The sequence below is a fragment of the Bolinopsis microptera genome, chromosome 13 (assembly GCF_026151205.1).
Source record: "Bolinopsis microptera isolate Bmic1 chromosome 13, MBARI_Bmic_1.0, whole genome shotgun sequence".
Taxonomy (NCBI): domain Eukaryota; kingdom Metazoa; phylum Ctenophora; class Tentaculata; order Lobata; family Bolinopsidae; genus Bolinopsis; species Bolinopsis microptera.
The window spans coordinates 8857836-8877895 of record NC_087084.1 but is presented as its reverse complement, the minus strand read 5'-3'; the positions used below and the strand labels follow the sequence as shown (position 1 = coordinate 8877895).

Sequence of the window (20060 nt, the reverse complement as noted above, 5' to 3'; positions counted from 1 at the left end):
AGGGGGTCCTCGATAAGGTGCAGGTTTGCGGGAATGATGTTCCACAATCGAGGCCCCATCACTACAAATGAGCTGTCAAAGATCGATTGATTCCTTTGGCTACTGGACGTTGACAAGCTAGGGACTACTGCTTTCTGGCCATAACGGAGTGTATCTGTAAACTGAACGTTTACATCATTAGGACACTTCTTGTGTAGGATCTTCCACATATGAATGATAGTGTAACGTTCTCTCCTCCGTTGAAGTGACATCAATTTTAAGGCCTTCAGTCTCTGCCAATAGTTCAGATGTTGCACACCATGTATTTTGGACGTAAATGTACGTTGTACTCCCTCTAGCTCAGCGATATCAGCTTGCTTAGTTGAATTCCAGAGGGGACAACAGTACTCGAGATGGCTTCTGACTAATGACTTGTAGAGGGTCAGCATAGTGATCTTGTTTCTCGATCTAAAAGCGCTCAGAACCCAAGAGGCAACTTTACGGGCACGATCTGCTATCATAGTAACATGGGAGCTCCAAGACAAGTCCGCCGAGATCAAAACCCCCAGGTCTTTGACTGCATCCGTAGGGTACATTATGTTACCATGCGAAACTTGATAAGTTTGCGTCAGGATGGCAAACGGGAGGTCTTGCAAGCTGTTTCGGGGACAGTGTTTGTGCACGAGTATCTCAAATTTATCCTCATGCAATGACATGTTATTGCATCTTGCCCAGTCGATGACAGAGTTGAGATCATTTTGCAGTGTACTTGCATCTTCAAGTGTATAGATGTGCCTCAAAATCCGTGTATCGTCAGCAAAGAATCTAATGACACATCCTGTGATGCACAGCTTCATGTCATTAATGAACAAAATGACACCACTTGGGGGTCCAAATTTTGAGCAATAAAATTTTTATTTCTTGGCAAATTTTTTATTTTTTCATGCTGATTTGAAGGCCATTAGGACATTTGACCCAATAAAAAAGGTTTCAGTTTTTTACAGTTTCTATCTTTTACGGTTTTTGCGGAAAATCGTGTTTAAGTTGCCGTGGTGTCAATAAAATGGTACGGATATATGTATATCTTCTCGCTTTATATATAGTAAGATTCGGGGTTTTCTCTTTTTACATTATGCATGTTAAGCCCTATTTGGAAAGGAGATGGCCGCGGTATATATATCGGCCATCGGGGTTAGCGGTAAATCAGGGCGCGGTAAATGAGAGAGTTCTGTTCAAGGCAGTAAAAGCTTCCACAGCTGCCATGTTCTTATAATTCAGCCACACCCTGACGTCATGGAATCCAAATCATAGCTGGAGGCAATAATAATTATCTGCAGCTGCCATCTACCACCAGTGCACGTGCAAAATGGAACGAGGATAATTTTTAATGGTCCTAAGGTTATTACTGCAACTTATTAACGGGTAATTAACAAGAAGCCTCAGCCTCCTGTCATTATTTCTGATCGAACGATTTTAGATTTGTTGCTAGTTTGAATCTCTTCTCTTACCAATGACTACTGATGCCGGGTATAAAGAAGACAAACTCGGGATGCCAGTTTCTGTTACAATTGCAAGCTTGGGGATAATCACAAACGCTGTATCAAATATCAATAAACTTCTTCTTGAGACGCAAAAACAGAAACCTTGGAGACAAATTTTTGATTCTTCTCAACCTTTTGGACATCATAATATGCATTTCTTCAGTTGTGGGCGTGACAGTCATGTCCCAACCTAACATGATAGGGAAAGAAGCGGAAAAGGAAGGGGAAGAAGTTGAAAGGGAAATTGTGTTTTTGATCTTCTTTGAAATGCTGGTCGAACTTTCTGGAATAGCTACATGTTTTCTCTGTGCTCTGAGATGCATTGCCATCAACTGGCCCCTTTACCAGATAAGCAACCCTAAAGTTTACATTTCAGCTGTGTTAGTAGCAGTCTTCATGATCACAGGAAAGTGGGTCATGTTCATTCCTGCTGTGACTGATTACTTCTTTGGAAAATCGAAACCTTTGTTTGTTTCCCTCATTAATGTCAGCTTAATGGTAATATTTGTTCTTTTCTGTTCAATCTATTCTATTAAAGCTTTAAGTATGACGAGGCCTGCAGGGGTGGGAGAGAGATATGACACGAATAAGAAGGCCACAAAGATGGTTCTAATACTGGGTCTGCTGTTCGTTACGTTCAATCTGTCCTGGGTGTCGATGCTGGTATATTTTATTTCACACGAGGAAGAACCAGGGACGGTGAAGTTGATGGGCATCATGACGTATATCGTGATTACAATAAATTCAGCCAGTAATCCGATAGTTTACATGACCAGGAACGAGGAAATGAACATGTACGTTAAAAATACGTACGTAAAGTGATGAACGCTATCTGCGAACCGTGCTCTTTTTACACTACTGAAGCTTGAGTCCAACAAAAAGACTCTAGAGCGTGCAGGTGTTTGATATTAGGTAAATTCCTTATTATTCTGTGCAGCTGGCTTCCCAGACTCGACCAGTACCCGACTTGCACGTGGAAAAGGAGTCAAGGACAATTACCACGTTTTGATTAATTCTGGAGCCCTAATTACTCTCAATTCTATGCAACATTCGTTTTCAGTTCGGTTTTATGTTATCATTCCTGATTGTAGTATTTGAGATTGTTAATAGTGTTTTACTGTATATAAGGGTTATTGACCCTCACAGTCTTCCAGATATGAACATTATTCTCAATTGTCAACACAATATGAGTCATGGCCCCACTCCCTAGGTACGTATCTATGCAAGGGGTTTGACGGCATATTCTCTAATTATTTTAAGTCTGCACTGAATAACAAATATTTTATATTTAATCAGCTGTGAAGTGTCCAACGCTTAGACTTAGTAGTAGAGTAACTCTCAGAGTAACTCTCATCCATTCAAATAATGTCAGAGAAGAATATCTAAATTGAGTATCCAATAAAAAACATGTAGGTATTGTAGATGGCGTTTAGTGTTTTTTTCTCGATATTCTATCCTATATAGGCTTATTGTTTTTACATTCAATCCAATGTAGGCAAAACGTTTTTCTAAATAATGCCCTATAAATTGAACAAGTCTTGACTTGGTATGACCTATTGTAAATACCTAATGCACGACAAGAATATTGATAAGGGCGGTGTTCGTTGCTAGATTCTCTAGATACGGTACTACCTTGAGGTAGGTAAAGCATTCCAGGCTTTCAAAAAGAATGTAGGCAAGTAAAAAGATAGATGTTCTCGGGTGCAGTGTTCACGGCTAATTCTTGATGATTAGCCACCATTTTGACGCGTATGAGTCGTTAGTAGGTATTTGGAATAGTTTTCAGGTATTTGGAATAGTTTTCAGGTATTTGGAATAGTTTTCAGGTATTTGGAATAGTTTTCAGGTATTTGGGATTCTATCACCGGTGATTAGACCATTTTAACTGATCCCTGTATCAACACCCCAATTACTTTTATTACTTGGAGGTATTTATGGATTTCTGTAGGGATTGGTGAGTATAAGCTTCATGGATTTAAATATTTTGAATTCTTGATTACGGATAGACATTAAGTCGAAGATCAGGTAATGAAGTCGGAGATATCATCAAGATTGCAGTTATATGTTATAAACACCACCACTCACCGGTGACATAAATATCAGATAAATGGATGTTATTTCATAGATGAGAAAATCCACAACTTTAGGATCAAATATCTGGAAGTAAGTTGAACACTTTGTGAAGACGCCTTAAGTCTCATTTTAAATTCTTACTTCATTTTCGTTTGGGCCTGATCGAATACTGAACGATTCCAATGGTTGGAAACAATAAACGAAAATACGTTATATCTACAGTTCCTAATTTTACAAATGTTTCCATTTCTCTGACCGTTAAAATTTAATGTAGACTATATTTCCGTGATGAAGAAACAGTTCTACCATGAAACACTTGACAAATTTAGGAGCACCTCTTTGCTCACAGTGAACAAATTTAGGAACATTTTACTTTTATATTGTATTACAGCTAGGGAGTTGGAGACAAAATTAGTTTAATATTAACTTGACCATGGTAATTAAGTCAGTCGTGCAAAATGCACATTCCTAGACCCTTACACCAAATGAGAAAATAAAACATCAATAAATGTGGATACTGGTGGGGTTCACATCCCCGCCATTATTTCTAAAACCAATGTTGGGGGTGACCCAAGAACCAATAATAACAATATTGAGGGTGACCCAAGAACCAAAAGTAGGATATTGAGGATGACCTAAAGTATGATCTGCATAGCAGACTGGATGCCTAATCGTAGAGAATTTCCTCAGACACATCAATCGGAATGTTTTCTGCTTTATTTTGTTTGTCTGCACTTACTTTAGCACGGGCGTGAGGAGAATCACCTAGTACATATAGCAGAAACTAAATAGAAACATCCTATAATGTCGATGGAAGATTATACAACGGTAATGAAATACAGGTTTTATTAGGTCTTGTAACTTAGTTATCACATGTAAATATAGATATTGTGAGAGTGTAACGCTGAGGTACGGGAATAGTTTACTGTCTGCAAGATTTACAGGGCCCACTGTACGTGTAATTTTTTGACAGAAATTCCGCTTTATAAAGATGCGATTGAACGGAGTATAATTTATATCCCTTAGAAATGGCGGCGAGGGACTGAGGCAGAAGGCGGGAGAGAAGAGTATTTCTCTTTGCACCGAATATATTAATTAAAACCGATATCAGCAAGCAAATAAGCTACCAATCAAACGCAAGAATTAAAATCCTACTCATCCATTAATAATATTACGTAATTATTTATTAGGACAGAAATAATACTAGGACACGTACCTTCAATAGAATAAGCATTATTAGACTTATTAATATACTCATGACACCGTCTTATACCGTCGTCTCTATAGTCACTTATAGTTGTATTAGAGCGGTTCTTGTGCATCTCCTCTATTTTCTGCAGAGACATGTCATCCTCTCTGAAAATATGGCCGAATTATTTAAGAAGTTAATGTGCTAATAGGTTGATCAAAATCAGGAAAAACTATCAGCTAGGACTTCAGATTTCTACTTCTAGATACCCTGTACACTACACCGTGTACACTTAACTCTGTTGTGTAAATAAAAACAACCCCATCAAAAATTAGGTCGTCCGACAATTTTTATCGGGAACTCTCTTGAATGAACAAAAGACTTACGACTCCCAGCCATCGTCATCTTCTTCAATATATTCGTCAGAATCATTGTTCTGTAACGCCTCCTCATACACAACCTGCGTAATTTTATCGTCTAACTATAACAAGTTTAGCATCGTTAAAAAATAATAAAGTCAGAGTCAAGTGATATTTTAAACTGTATCAGTGTTTAAATGATTGGATCAAGGGCGGGAGAAGTCTGAATTTCAGAGGTACTACGGACCAGGATCAATCCCAATTATTTCCTTACCTGGTTTTCAGATTCGGAAAAGACTATTGATCGTCTCCTAAAAGGGTTAATATATGCTGTTTCTGGAATCTGCATGGTGGAGGGATCATTGGTATTTGTTGTGTTAATTAGAAGAAATCTTTGAAAAAAGCGTGATTTAAAAAAGCTTGTGCGAATCAAGAGCTTTAAGTGTGATTTGGAATCGGAAAGATCATTATCAATAATTTTTCAAGTTGAAAGTTTTGGGAATCTTTAAGGCTGAGAGTGCATAATAATTTTTTATGATTATATCTTACTTGGAGGGGAGCTGTGTCAGTCCCGATGATCAAGTCTTCGTCTGTTTCAATATATAGAGGGGTGGCAGAAACTGTAGATAAGGTTATTTGTAGGAGTAGAATAGTTGTGATGGAGCCAGCCATACCTTATTGAGAGTAAATTGTTATTTTCCAACCATGTCCAAATCTCAAGTTGTTAAGTATAAAAATCCTGAAGATCTGATGAATTCACGACAAAAAACTTGAGTGGCAAATAATTTATAATCTTAAACATAAAATTGCTGGAAATACAACTAATAAAGATTTCTTCAAACGATGCAGTTCTAGACAAGGTCTCTTAGTTCAATCAAATCTTCTGTATAAATTAAATTATAGTCGAATTAAATCTCTAGCGAAGAGGCTGTTAATTGCAATAAAAGAAAAAGCGAGAATTAAAATATGAATGCATCCTGATTCAGAATTATTTAATCGTGGTAAATCTCAAAGTCTCGAGCTAGTAAAGATCGTGATCTTTGTAAACAATTTACAACCCTGCCTTGGTATCTGGTAAATGGTTTTACTGCTTCAAAAAATAACAATCTATAACTATTTAACTACAGTAACCGAAATACTCTATTGCTATGTTGCAACTTCAAAGACTCTAAATTCCATATTTAATAACTACTTTTACTGGCATACTATGGCCCCTATGATCCTAAAAACGAGTAGACCAGTGACGATAAACGCCATGCAGGGTTGTTAAGGCAGGATTTAAAGGAGTAAAACGCTTTGAAGAGGGAAAAAATGTGACACATTCTTTTGGTGAATAAATTCTGGCACCACAACACGACTAATAATAAGAATCTTAAGGATGGTACAAAAAATAATTGGAGGAATGCAACAAAAATACTTGAACAAATACTAAGAGGAATACTGAAAAGGATACTAAGAATCGTATCACACCAAGTGGTCACTTCTTTTAAAATGGCAACTACTTTTAATTGGTAACTTCTTTTAATTGGTCAGATCTTTTGAGGCGTAACTTCTGGTCACCTCTTTAAAGTAATCACTTCTTTCAAGTGGTTACCTCTTTCAGATCACAGTGGTCACTTCATTTAGTAGTCACCTTTTTTAAACCTAAGTGGTCATCTCTTTAAAATTAAAATCAGCACCAGAATCAAATTTACACAGCAACTCACACAATGATATTATTAAATGATTTTAAGCTACTTCTGAGCTGTTAAAAAAATACTATACAACATTGGTCACTTTTTAAAAAATCACTTGATCCGTGATAAGCACTAGTTAATAACAGGAAAATGAAAGAGCTTGGTGAGTGGACGATATAGACCTCTTCTTACACATAATTCTCTACTCTAAGAAATATGAAATTACCAAACGGGATTTGTTAAGAGTTGTTCCAACTGCTTGTAAACTAAATTTGTCGCCATGGCTTCAAGGGAAAGTCTAGTGATACATCTGGTGAAATTCTAGTAGACAGAAGCTCCTCCAAAAGGTTAAACACTTGAATTGATTGTGTGTGTTTCCGTAGGCAACATAGTTTTCTAATCAATTATTGTAGCCCAACTAATGGAAAGGCCATGATAATAGTTAATACAGCGGCAAGTTCCTAGTAGACAAAGAGCAAATCAAGAATTTTTGCCGAAACCGAATCAAACCAAATGATGATTTTATTTTGCAAAACCAAACCAAATCAAACTGGTAATAAGTTATGTCATGTGTGTGTGGTCTCTAGTTTTAACTGAACCCCTCATTAGAGAAAATAAAATGCTACTGGGTTTCTTCTAATTGGATCAGGTATTAGTAGTGATGTATGATTTCTAGAAACTTTAAATTAAATTTGGCGCTCACAGGTCCTCATGAATATGTGATCGCCGCATAAGGTTCTGTAAATGCGCAGGGCACCTTCAAGCTTAAATTATTCACCTTACTGAGGCAGTCAACCAACGCGCATCTTTATTTTTATGATATGATATGTTTTGATTGTTATTAATAAATACCAAAATTTAAATTTGTTTTCCTAATTTGTTGTTTTCCTAGATTTATCAGAAAGAATATTTGCGGTAATATGGCTGAAACTTCAATTATGCCATTGCTTAATTGGCTCTCTCTTGGTGTCTGAGGATTTTATATTAGGAGATTAAGTGACTCTGTTGCATGTAGTGCGATGCACTACTGGGCGGCGCCGCGTATCAAATACTGTTTCTCGCAACCACCAACAGTAGATCAGCAAGATGCAACACTGGGCCTTGCCGAGCTGCGAAGGATTGACATTGTGAATCAAGTGACTCTGCTGTGGGATGCTCAGTCGTTAACAAGGTGTTGACTATTATCCTCTATCTGTGTTTACACAAATAGTCAAGTTGTTTGGGATAAAGCTAATTGCATTGTGCCTGGGGTAACAAGGTAGCCATATTCTCATTCTCTTCATAAGTCACTCACCTCTGTGTTGGCCCCTTGTGCAATGAATTGTATAATGACTGACTTACCCTGACATGGGACATCTCTCCCTAACAAACCAGAGGTAGGGGAAACAAGGTCATGATTTCGCAAAATTTAAACTCGTCAGGAGAATGTAACACTTCGTAGACAGCAGTATGAACTTTAATTATATCCTTTGATAGGATTGACCGACATGAACTGATCAGGATTAATAAAACAAAGCACGTCAAGAAAATTTGATATTAGGTAGTTTGTACTTAACGGAAATTCTTAAAGAACTACTCCTTTGAGGTTCAGATATGATAGGGAAAACAAATAAATGTACTGCAAAATGTAGCAAGTTTGTTGTAATTGATGAATAATTTTTAAATCTGTGATCTCGAACCAACTTGCCAAAAAAAAAGTAAATTAATGTTGCAACTTGTTGTTGAGGTGACAACCAACAATGAAACATGAAAACATTAAATTACAATTGCATATCATACTGAAATAAATTTAGCAAAAAGCGCTAATTAGGGAATATTGTTGCTTCGACGCGCCGCGCGCATAATCACATGCATGGCATATTGCATAAAGTTGCTTTTTGTAGCGCAATGCACTACTGGGTCGCGCCGCGCATCAAATAATTCTTCTCGCAACCACTTCGGTAGATCGGCGAGATGCACCACTGTGCCTCACCGAGCTGCGAAGGATTGACATCGTGAATAAAAGTTGCTTTGCAATTCATTAAAAGGTTGATAGGTAAACAAGTAATATAATACCCGTACAATATTTGTTATTATTGATTTTTGTTTCAAATATTATTTGTTTTAAATATGAAATAAAAATGTAGCTTCGACGGTCAGTTACCAAATACGCACTTATGCGCGGCGCAATAACAAAAATAAATTAATTAAAAAACACAAAACAATCTTTGGTGTGTAAGAGTGATAAAATATTTTCTATTTGACACAAAATATCTTTCATAATATTATAGTATATGTTATAATATTAAAACTGTTTAGTCGAGTTCAGGTAACAAAATTTAACTGTAATAGCACTTCTGCGCTGCAGTATTTTCCATTGTTGAGATGTAGCCATATTTTCGTCCGTTCTAACAGTGAACCCGGCTCATGATGTAAATGCTTCGTCCGGTCTAACATTGAACCTGGCTCACTAATCTAAAGGTGGTTTAGTATAGTAGTTGGAATATGATCAACTTTTACAGTTTTGATTGAGTTTGTAGCGTATATATGAGATGCTTCAGAGCCTAACTCCGCTTTGTTTCCAAGTCATCCTCAAAACATTCAACCACTCTCTAGTCTCAGGCTACTATCCATGGCATACCAGTATTATCACTCCTATCTATAAATCAGGCAACCCCTTCAGCCCAGACAATTACAGAGCAATAGCAGTTGGCAGTTCTATGGGTAAGCTGTTCTCTAGCATCTTACTTGAACGTCTGTTACACTTCAAAAAGCTCTACTGTCCTGACCCAAAAGAACAGCTTGGATTTTCGAAAGGTGCCCAAACTAACAATCACGTTTTCACCCTCAAGACAGTAATTGACAAATACACAAAAGCTAAAAAGGCTCGTCTTTATGCATGCTTTGTTGATCTAAGAAAGGCCTTTGACACTGTATGTAGGGACCTCCTTCTGCACAAAATTACATGCCTTGGAATAACCGGTAACTTCTTCAACTGCCTAAGTGATATGTACAAAAACTCTATTGCCCATATAAAAATTTCCAAACTCTTGTCGCCTAAAATTGATATTGGCAAAGGAACGGAGCAAGGACACCCCCTATCGCCAGACCTCTTTAAAATCTACATTAATGACTTTTCATCTCTCCTGAAATCTGTTGGTGACTATCCAGTTCTTGCTGACGTTCTGATATCACATCTGCTGTGGGCTGACGATCTTGTCCTTCTTGCTCTAAGTCCCAAGGCCTTGCAAGTCAATATCAACATTCTATTTGATTTCTGTAACTCCATGGGCCTTGAAGTAAATATTAAGAAAACTAAGATTGTAATATTCAGCCCTCCCAAACGAAAGCAGTCCTATGAAACATTCACATTGGGAGGTCAGCCCATCCAGCACACCGATAAATACTGCTATCTTGGCATAATATTCCACAGAAATGGATCGTTTACAGCAGCAAATACTGAGCTGAGGGCCAAGGCTCTCCGTGCTCTCTATGGCCTCAAAGGAAAAATAGTTAAGGATGCCCTCTCACACCGTGCCCTTAATATTCTATTTGACTCCTTAATAAAACCAATCCTGCTTTATGGCTGTCAAGTCTTATGCCCCCACTCAAAAACCATGAGATACCTTTCAAAAATAGATGACAAAGCCAACCCCCAGCATACCTTGAAGTACATTGCACAAGACCACTATGAAAAATTCCACCTAAAGTTTATCAAGTGGTCTTTGTCTGTACATTCAAAAGCATCAAATGTAGGTTGCTGGGGCGAAAGCGGGCGCCACCCTCTATTCTTTGAAGCCTGCAAACTTGCAATAGATTACTATAGTCGCCTTGAAAACACTGAAAACGAACTACTCTGTGCTGCATTTCACGAACAAATCATGTTGGGACTTCCTTGGTATACCAACATCTCAAAGCTTCTCACCAAATACAACTTCACCCCCTCATCTTCCTCAAAATCTAAGCTCTCCACCCAAATCAGTCATAACATGAGGGAAGAATTCGTGAATACCTGGAAAGCTGCCAAGGCCTCCTCGCCAAAACTAGAATTCTATAACTTAATTAAACATGATTTCGAACCAGAGGCATACCTACGAATTATCAAAATACCGGATGTTCGAAAAAGTCTGACAAGGTTTCGTATCAGCTGCCACAACCTCTACATCGAAAGGGGCAGATACGAAACCCACCTTGTACCAAGAGAAGAACGTTGGTGCACCTACTGCTTTTTCAGCAAAGGGCTCAAGCCTATTGAGGACGAAAGTCACGTATTGATTGACTGTTTGCTCTACTCCTCAGTTAGGGAAAAATTCAGTTTCCATCCCCTAAACATTACTGACCTAGTCGGTTTGCTCTCCAACAAAACTCTAGATCCTACCACACTCACTGCCACAGCAAGAGCAATCCATTCAATTCTCTCTGTGAACGAAAATTATACAGCCTACTATAAGAGCCCAGATTTCCACTCAAATACTGGCAAGTGCATAATGCTATAGGACCTTAAAATAAGATTGAACCATACAAACTCGATTTATCTATTTTTCTAAAACTAGCATTATATAACATTTCTAAATTATCCCTACACACTTGTAAATAATTAGAATTGTGTAACTTAAATTATTTCAGAATTACAACTATTGTGTACTCAATAAAGTAATTATCACTTTTGTATCCTTGTATCCTTGTATCCTATGACGCTTTGCCCTTGTCAGAGGGTCTATCATTATGAGTTTAGATTGAAATTGGCTAATCTCCTCTGAATTGAATTCAAATAACTGAATACAAATAACACACGTTATTGCCAGTTTTACCTCTAGTTGAAGGAATTATTCTGCATCCTTTGTTATTTTAAGTGCTAAATCAAAGAATTCGCGAAGTCTGCTCAATGATATCAACATGGAGTTCCCACCATAGCCGTGGTTTATGATGTTGTGGAAAGGGTGTCTTTCAAGAAGCTCACTCATGCTGTTCCTTTTATTTAGTTGTATATCATGAGAGAAAGTAAGCAGGTGAAGCGAATTTTGCTGCCCTCGTTCACATTCACACAGTGGAGAATCAAATTTACTGCTGTTGAATCGGTGTAAAAGTTGAGATTAAAGTTAGAAACTAAGTAAGCAAGATGGAATGTTGAGACAGAGACTTCAGCTATTATAAAGCTGCTCCAGTTTGAAAACATGCACTTCTGCTACAGGGACCTGAAGCCTCTAGGACGATACTTAAGCAAATAATTTGTAAAAAATATTTGCAACAAAATTCAGTGTGATTTTACTGATTTATAAATCAATGAAACTAATAAATCAATGAAACTAATAAATCAATGTTTTAGCTCATTTTACAAAGTCAAATATTTAAAACAATTAAAATTGTATAGTGCTCAATTTGTAAATGACTAGTTGATCTTTGCTATTGGAAGTTTGTCAAGGACTGGCAGCTAGCGGGGCAAGGAATGCACGGGCTTAGGGGCTTTTGTGCACACCAGAACACTAGCTCGGTAGATTTTTGGAAACTAGAAGGACTGAAAACTAAAATTGTTTTTGGTGGAGGCTGAGGCATGTTTTTGAGAGGGACGGTATAATAGCTTGTGGTAACAACTGGCCTTTACTTTAATAGGATGAAGTTTTAGTTTTAGGACAGGAAGAAGGCATTAAGAAGATTTGCTCTTTGTTTACAAGGCAGAATATAAGCAATGTTGGTTATAATATGTATCAATATCTAGATCTTCGTTTATCAATTTTCACTAAATGGGTTTAAAATTTTAATAGGGAGGGAAATTCATCAACTTTATTAAGTATTTATCAAAAATAAATCTTATATCAATGTAATATATTAAAAATCATAATCCTAAGTCTAATAATAAATCTGTTAAAAACACTTTCTCACTACACTGCGCTCACACACGTTAGTAAGACAAAGGAAAAAGCACACCCAGCTAATTTTCAATTTCAAGATAATCATTTTGGATGTGTGGACCCTAGGGTAGACTTTATGTCAAAATTTAGATTAGAGCATTCGAAATCTTTGTTTGTCCAATCAAGATCAGCATGATTATGCTGGTTGACGAGCAGTGATTGCTTCATCCTAGACTTCAGGCAGGCCACACTTAGACAGTAGTCACGTATACCAAGCTTAGGCACAATTACGTTCCAAATACGAGTCGTTCTGCTATTGAAGTTGTCAGGGGGGTCTGCTTGGCTTAGTATAAGGGTGGGTTTCCTACTTGAGCAGGTGAAATTTTCATGGAGGGAAATCGGAGCACGGAATTTCATGATTTTATAGAGCTCAAGGAAACAATGGTAAGTGTACAGGTTTTGGACGGCAAGTATTCCCTGTTCCTTGAACAAAGGTTTCGTGTGCTCTTTCGAGAAAAATTTTTTGTTCAGATTTTGGTTGCCAAACGGTCGAGCACGAGCACAGGTCTTAAATTTATCTAGGTATGCCTCCCTGTCGCCAAACAGTACCCTGAGACAATATTTTTGTGCTTTGAAGACAGAACTTATACGAGTTTTGGCTGCCCCACCCCAAACCGTGATACAATAGGAGAGGTGTGATTCAAATAGAGTGTAATACAACTGGCGGTGTAAGAAATCTGGGAGGGAGCAGCGTAGGCGGCAGAGAGTTGATGTTGCATGGCTGAGAGAACGCCTAAGTGATTTTATATGTTCTTCCCAGGTTAGCTTTTCATCGATGACGACTCCCAGAAACTTAGCAGATGCAACTTGTTTTATTGGAAAGTTATCAATGGTTAGAGTATATTCAGAATTATTGTCAGTCTGGGAGGACGATGCTGGTTTAAAGTGAATGAAACAGCATTTAGACATGTTGACATGGAGTTTGTTTGCTCGCATGTAGGAATATAAACTAGCTAAAAGAGAATTACATACATGTTACATGTTACATGGTAAGGTCTCCTCCTAGTCGTTGGAGTGGCCTGCATCACACACATCGCGTTGGCGGCGTAACATATGTCTCCACTGTACTCGGTTGGTAGCCAAAGCTTCTGTTGTGTCGTTGTCGATGTTTTCAACACCTGTAAACTTAGCAGCATCTTCGAGTACGCAGGACTTCCAGTTCTTACGGGGTCTGCCCCTTGACCTCTTTCCATAGTTTGGCTTCCAGTTCAACAGAAACCTCGGTAGTCTAGAGTCTGGCATTCTAACTACATGTCCATACCAACGTAGCCTGGCAGCACTGATGAGAGTCTCAACTGACTTGATGCCAGCCCTCCTAAGAACTTCGTCGTTGGTTACATGAAAGAACCATTTAATCCTAAGGATCCTTCTCAAGGAGGTTTGATGGAAAACCTCGAAACGTTTCATCTGCTTTTTGGTGGTGTTCCAGACTTCAGCTCCATACAACAAGATGGTGAGGACAGCAGCCCTATAGATCCTGATCTTGGTTGGAGTCTTTATAGTTCTGCTATTCCAAATGTTCCAGAGCTGATGAAAGGCGCCATTAGCCTTCTGGATACGGACATCCAGGTCTCTGTTGATTGTCCCATCCCCACTAATAGTTGCACCCAGGTAGACAAAGTTGCTAACCTGCTCGACAGGTTCACCCTCAACCGACAGCTCAATACAATCATCCTTGATGAAAGGTCGCTGGGAGGCGCACTTGCTTACAGCCATGCATTGGGTCTTCTTTGCATTTATTCTGAGCCCAGCGTAGGAGCTGTAATGAACTAATAGATCAGTTGATTCCTGTAGGCCTTCCCCTGAGTTGTCCATAATAGCCATGTCATCAGCATAATCGGTGTCCAGAATGACCTTTTCCTCGACCGTCTTCATCTCTTTCTGCAGCACTGCGCCTTGACTGATGATCTTGTTGGTCTCAGCCAGAAATGCAGAAAAGTTTAGGCAGAAATTAAAGACAGGAGGTGCTTGAATGTCACCCTGACCTGTGCCTGAGTTAACATCAAACCAGTCTGTCAGCTCCCCATTAACCCTCACGGCACTCATGGTACCCCCAAAAAATGACTGAAATATTCTGACATATTTTTCAGGCAGCCCATAGTGTCTCATACTGCACCAAATAAAGTCCCTTCTGATAGAATCGAACGCTGCCTTGAAATCCACAAAATTAATGTAAAGAGGAATGTTAAACTCAAGACAGTTATGAATAATAGTTCGGAGAGAATAAATCTGATCAATACATGAGCGGTTCTGTCTAAATCCGCACTGATTCTCCCTGAGGAGACACTCCATACCAGCATGTAACCGCTTAAGAAGAATCATCTGAAAAAGCTTGGATGCTGTAGACCTTAAGGTGATCCCTCTGTTGTTCCCGCAGACTGAAGTGTCTCCTTTCTTCCCAATAACAATGATCACACCCTTTAACCAATCTTCAGGAACAGTCTCTTCTTCCCACACTTTCTTGAATAGACACTCTAGTTGATCAACTAGAGCACTCGCACCATACTTCAGTTGCTCGTTAGTTATCCCGTCCACTCCTGGGCTTTTGTTGTTCTTAAGCTTTGTCAGGGAATAACTAATCTCGTCTCTGGTGGGTGGTCCATCCGAACAAGAGAGAGAGTTAAAGTGGGGTTGGGGTGGTACTGTATCAAGGTCGGCAAGGTTGACACTTGATGATGGGGGGTTCAGAAGTTCAGTAAAGTGCTCCTTCCACCTATCCCTCTGCTGTTGGGGATCCGTGATCTTCCTACCGTCCTTGTCCCGGACACAAGATGCTTGAGGCTTCTTGTTCTTACCAGAGATCTTCTTGATCTTTGCCCATACCTCACGCTGCTGACCTTTGCTCGCTGCTTCCTCAAGATCAGTAGCTACTCTAACTGCCCAGTTATTGTCGTCTAGCTTGCTGCTTTTCTTGACTAACTTATTAAGTTTAGAATACTCTGACCTGTTAGTGTCCGAGTTTGGGTCTTTGCGCTTAAACTGTGCCCGCTGAGTCAATAAATCCTTGGTCTTCCGTGACAGGTGTTGCTCCTTTGCCTTCCGGGGTCTTTTGCCTAGTACCTCCAGTGAGACATCAGTGACGGTCTGACTGAGATTACGCCACATATCCTCGAGGTCGACCTCACTATCCAGACTTGCAAATCGGTTTTGAAGAGCCACATTGTACTCTAAAACCGTAGTACTATCCCTCAGGCGCTCAATGGCAGGCACATTGGGCCTGTTGGCGTTGATCTTTGTCACTGACTGAAGTTTGATTTTCAGCAGTCCTAGAACCAGATAATGATCGGAGCCGATGTCTGCCCCGCGACATACCCTAACATCAAAAAGTGACTGACGAAACCGCTTTCCAATGCAGATATGATCTATCTGATTGACGGTGAGCCCGTTGGGGGACCGCCATGTTCCCTTGTGAATGTTCTTGTGCTCGAAGAGAGTTCCCCCGATGACAAGCTGGTTCGTCGCACAGAAATCCACAAGTCTTGTCCCGTTGTCATTTGATGAGCTATGGAGTGATTCCCCACCGATGACCGCTTCACTTCCATATCTGCCTGATGTTACTTTTGCATTAAAATCGCCGAGCAGTAACTTGATATCGTGACGAGGTAGCCCATCAAATGTATCTGTGAGTGTCCTATAAAACTTATCTTTCTCACTCTCCTCTGCACCCTCAGTTGGAGCATAGGCCACAACAACAGAGATGTTGATTTGCTTACTATGCAGCCTAGCAGTTAAAACCCGCTCCGATGTGGGAGTGAACGATATCAGGGAGTTTCTGATTCGTTTTGAAAGACTGAGACCGACTCCCTGTCTCTTGATCCCGTCGACTCTACCGGAATGGATGAGTAGACTGCCATTGTCCAGTAGAGTGGTGCCAGATCCAGGCATGTGAGTCTCGGTGATCCCCAAAAGATCCAATCTGTACTGATCAATGTTTTTACTAAGTTGGTAGAGCTGTGTAGATGAGCTGACAAGAGATAGAACGTTCCATGTTCCAAAACGTAAAAACTGTTTGCAATAATTTACTGGATTGGATTTGTTGGAAGCAGGGTCAACATGGATGATCTGTTGACTAATAAATCTGGTCGGATGACGAGTACCCCCTCTTCTCATCAGGCGACTGGGGTCCCGTAGGCTTTGCCCAGCCTCCGTCATGCTGGAACCATCCGTCCTTGAATTGGAAGTAGCACTCCGTCCATTTGATGTGTGTGTTGTTTCAGTAGCGTTGTTATTTGAGGTGGAAGGGATGCTGGCCCTTCGCACCCGATGAACTGCATGCAGTCCTAACGAGACAGATGTCCCGGTTATATTTTTCGACCTGTACTGGTCTAGAGCCGCAGTGTTCTGTTACCGTTCACCTGTTTTAACTGGAATCACCCAGAACAGGCTACTAAGCTTAACAGTGGCACCTCGAGAAGGGTGTGGCTCTTCACCACGCACTACGGATCTTGGGCTCGGAGAGGTTGTGTAAGACATTTCACGAGCCCCTGGGGTTTGGAAAACCCCTTAACCACCGAAAGAGAATTACCACGCATATATGCCTCCTTTTTAGATTTCCCAGTCACAAATATATTGGTGTCATCAGCGAAGGTGACAAATGATCCCAAACTGGAGCTGTTGGCGATATCATTAATATATAGGAGAAATAAGAGAGGTCCAAGAATCGAACCCTGAGGGACTCCAAACTGTATTTTCAAGGCGTCAGATTTCTCACCAACAACTTCAGTATATTGTGATCTATTTGTTAAGTAACTTTTTATAAGATCATTTGCCACCCCACGTATCCCATAGCCCTGTAATTTGACAAGTAATGTACCATGATCTATTGTATCAAAAGCTTTGCTAAGGTCTATGAATATGCCTAAGACATGATGCTTAAGTTTTAGAGATTCAGTTATAAGGTTTACTGAGTGATTAACTGCATGTGAAGTAGAGTGTGACTGCCTGAAGCCAAATTGTGTTTTAGATATTATACCCTGTGAGCTAGCAAACGAATATATTCTTGAGTAAATGATCTTTTCAAAGATTTTACCAAATATAGAGAGAGTAGAGATTGGGCGGTAGTTTTCTATCTCTTCAGGGTTTCCCTTCTTAAATACAGGAGTTATTCTACCAGTCTTTAGAACGTCGGGGAACGTGCCATTAGACATTAAGATGTTGATGTATCGACTAAGGATCGGTGTAATTACGTGAGATGATCTTTTGATTACACTAACAGGAATATCACTTGCTTTTCCATTTTCAAATCCTTTTATTATTTCCGTTATCTCATAAGGTGTACAGTCTTCTAACATAATCGATTTTTCATTAGTCTTTCCAAGGAAATCATAGAATGTTTTTATAGGGAGAATTGGTAAACCAGAGGCCTCACTGCTACTAAGTGTTTCATTGAGCTTAGGGGCAATTATAGAAACAAAGTAAGAGTTGAATCCATTGGCTATGACTCTACGATTCATGATTCGTTCGTTGTTTATGATAAAGGGAGGCTTAGTTTGCTTCTTTTTCTTGCCCCTGAGCTCATTGATTATCTGCCACGTTTTTTTGCTGTTTTCTATATTTTTATGAATTTCATTGCAGTAGTACGATCGTTTGGCGACCTTGATAATACTTTTAAGCATTCTTCGGTAGTCACTGAAGACTTTATAGAGCAGTACATTACCCTCAGGGTTTCTATTTGTTACAGTGCTTGACCAGTCTCTACAGAGTTCATGTTTTCTTTCAACTGAGACAATGATTCCATCGGTAATCCACGGGTTGAGTTTGGGAGTCCTTTTGGTAACTTTTGGTACATCAAGCTTACAGTGTTTATCAAGTGTTTCATTGAAGCAGTCCAAGAACTCATTGAAGTTTACCGAGGGAGTTAAGTCATTCACCTTCACCTCGAGTTCATTAACAAAATTAGTGAGTTTGGAACTTGAATAATCATAGTAGCGAACATGTTTAAGTTTTTCAGTACTGTTTTCGGTAGGAATTGACGTGAAGGTGAATATAAAGGCATGGTCACCAATCCTATCATTCAATACACCGGAGAGAAGTACATGATCTATCTCTGATGTGAGGATATTGTCAATACATGAGTTTTTACAGTTAGGACGGAAGTGGGTAGCAAGTGATATAGTAGGATACATATTGTTACGAAGTAACGTGTCCTCAAATAGCTGGCTGGAGGTTTGTACATTGAGGAGGTTAGAGTTAAAATCACCAAGAATATGGAACTTTTTACCAGCCAACTGCTTAGATATATCCTCAAGAGTTTGACAAAAGGTCTCACTACAGCCATTTGGAGGACGACAAGCAACCCCATATGTCAGTTTATCACCCGAGCTAAGAGTAATTTCAACAAATAAGCACTCAATATCTTTTGTACAGTGAGATAGATTTTCGATTACTACAGCATTCAGGCGATCAGAGACATATAAGGATACTCCTGTTCCTTTTTTCTTATCAGGGAATGGTACTTGACAAAATGTTGTATAGGAGGGGATTTGGTATAAGCCTTGTTGGCTTGGATCGATGTTGGTCTCAGCTAATCCAATGACATCAAAATTACACGGGAGGGTCTTATGTTCTATTAAAAAGCTGTCAAAATTACTAGCAAACCCATCTATATTGCAAAACAGAGCGGGCAGATAAGCAGAATTTTTATTTTTCTCAGGAAAAAGTTTGCTGATCGAGTTTGCTAGTTCTTGTTTTGTGTAACGCTTACAGTCTTCAAGTATTGAAGAGAATTTAGCTATGGTGACATCTTCCTGGTTGTTTGTATCATAGAATTTATCTGAATCATCATATCTTTGGCTGCTTGGAAATGGGCAATACCTATCTTCTATTGTACTACAGCAATCACTACACATCCATAGACCGTTTTTGCTTGTAAATTTCGCGGATCTGAAGCACTTAGTATGAACAACTTTGCTGCAATTTTCACATTCTAAGAGTGGCTGGCCAATATTAATGTATTTACTACAGGGGTCGCACACATCTTTAATAAGTTTCATAATCATGATAAACTAAGTGGGATAAACTCCCACTGGTCGGGTGGCCTTCCTTTGTCTTACTCTCTCCTGTCTCTCCCTCACATACACCCACTGTTTCAGACATCTCACAAATTTAGCAATACCAAGCTCTCCGAGATGGATTTCATCACCATTTCTCGTGAGTTTCATAGCAAGCAACCCTTTACCGTCTAAAAAGTGGCCAACACCAAGGTGCCATACAGTCTGGTTAAAGCTAGAGTACAACATTTCATCAACCAAGCTGTTGAATGCCATAATGTTTTTATTCATCTTAGGGAGTCTAGACGGTAAAACTGCTGTGACAAACAACTTCGCCTTAGGGCACAGTTTCTGGATCTGCTGGAT

At 39.3% G+C, this 20060-nt stretch overlaps 2 protein-coding genes across 3 annotated transcripts in view; both read right to left on the bottom strand.

The window, feature by feature from the left end:
- Positions 1-20060, bottom strand: part of LOC134824697 (matrix metalloproteinase-15-like) — a 75931-nt gene that overhangs the window by 53545 nt on the left and 2326 nt on the right. The window contains exons 2-5 of one of the 2 annotated variants that reach the window (XM_063836668.1): positions 5691-5817; positions 5416-5484; positions 5169-5242; positions 4810-4949 (exon numbers count right to left, since the gene is read on the bottom strand). In XM_063836668.1, coding sequence (XP_063692738.1) covers positions 4810-4949; positions 5169-5242; positions 5416-5484; positions 5691-5813 — 406 coding nt within the window. In that variant the 5' untranslated portion in view covers positions 5814-5817. The remainder of the gene's footprint in view (positions 1-4809; positions 4950-5168; positions 5243-5415; positions 5485-5690; positions 5818-20060) is intronic. The other variant, XM_063836669.1, reaches the window with a different exon arrangement.
- On the bottom strand, positions 13953-16857 carry LOC134824758 (uncharacterized). Its single transcript, XM_063836734.1, has 2 exons — positions 14691-16857; positions 13953-14020 (listed from the first exon to the last, which is right to left on the bottom strand). The coding sequence occupies exons 1-2, from the start codon at positions 16855-16857 to the stop codon at positions 13953-13955; spliced, it is 2235 nt and encodes a 744-aa protein (XP_063692804.1).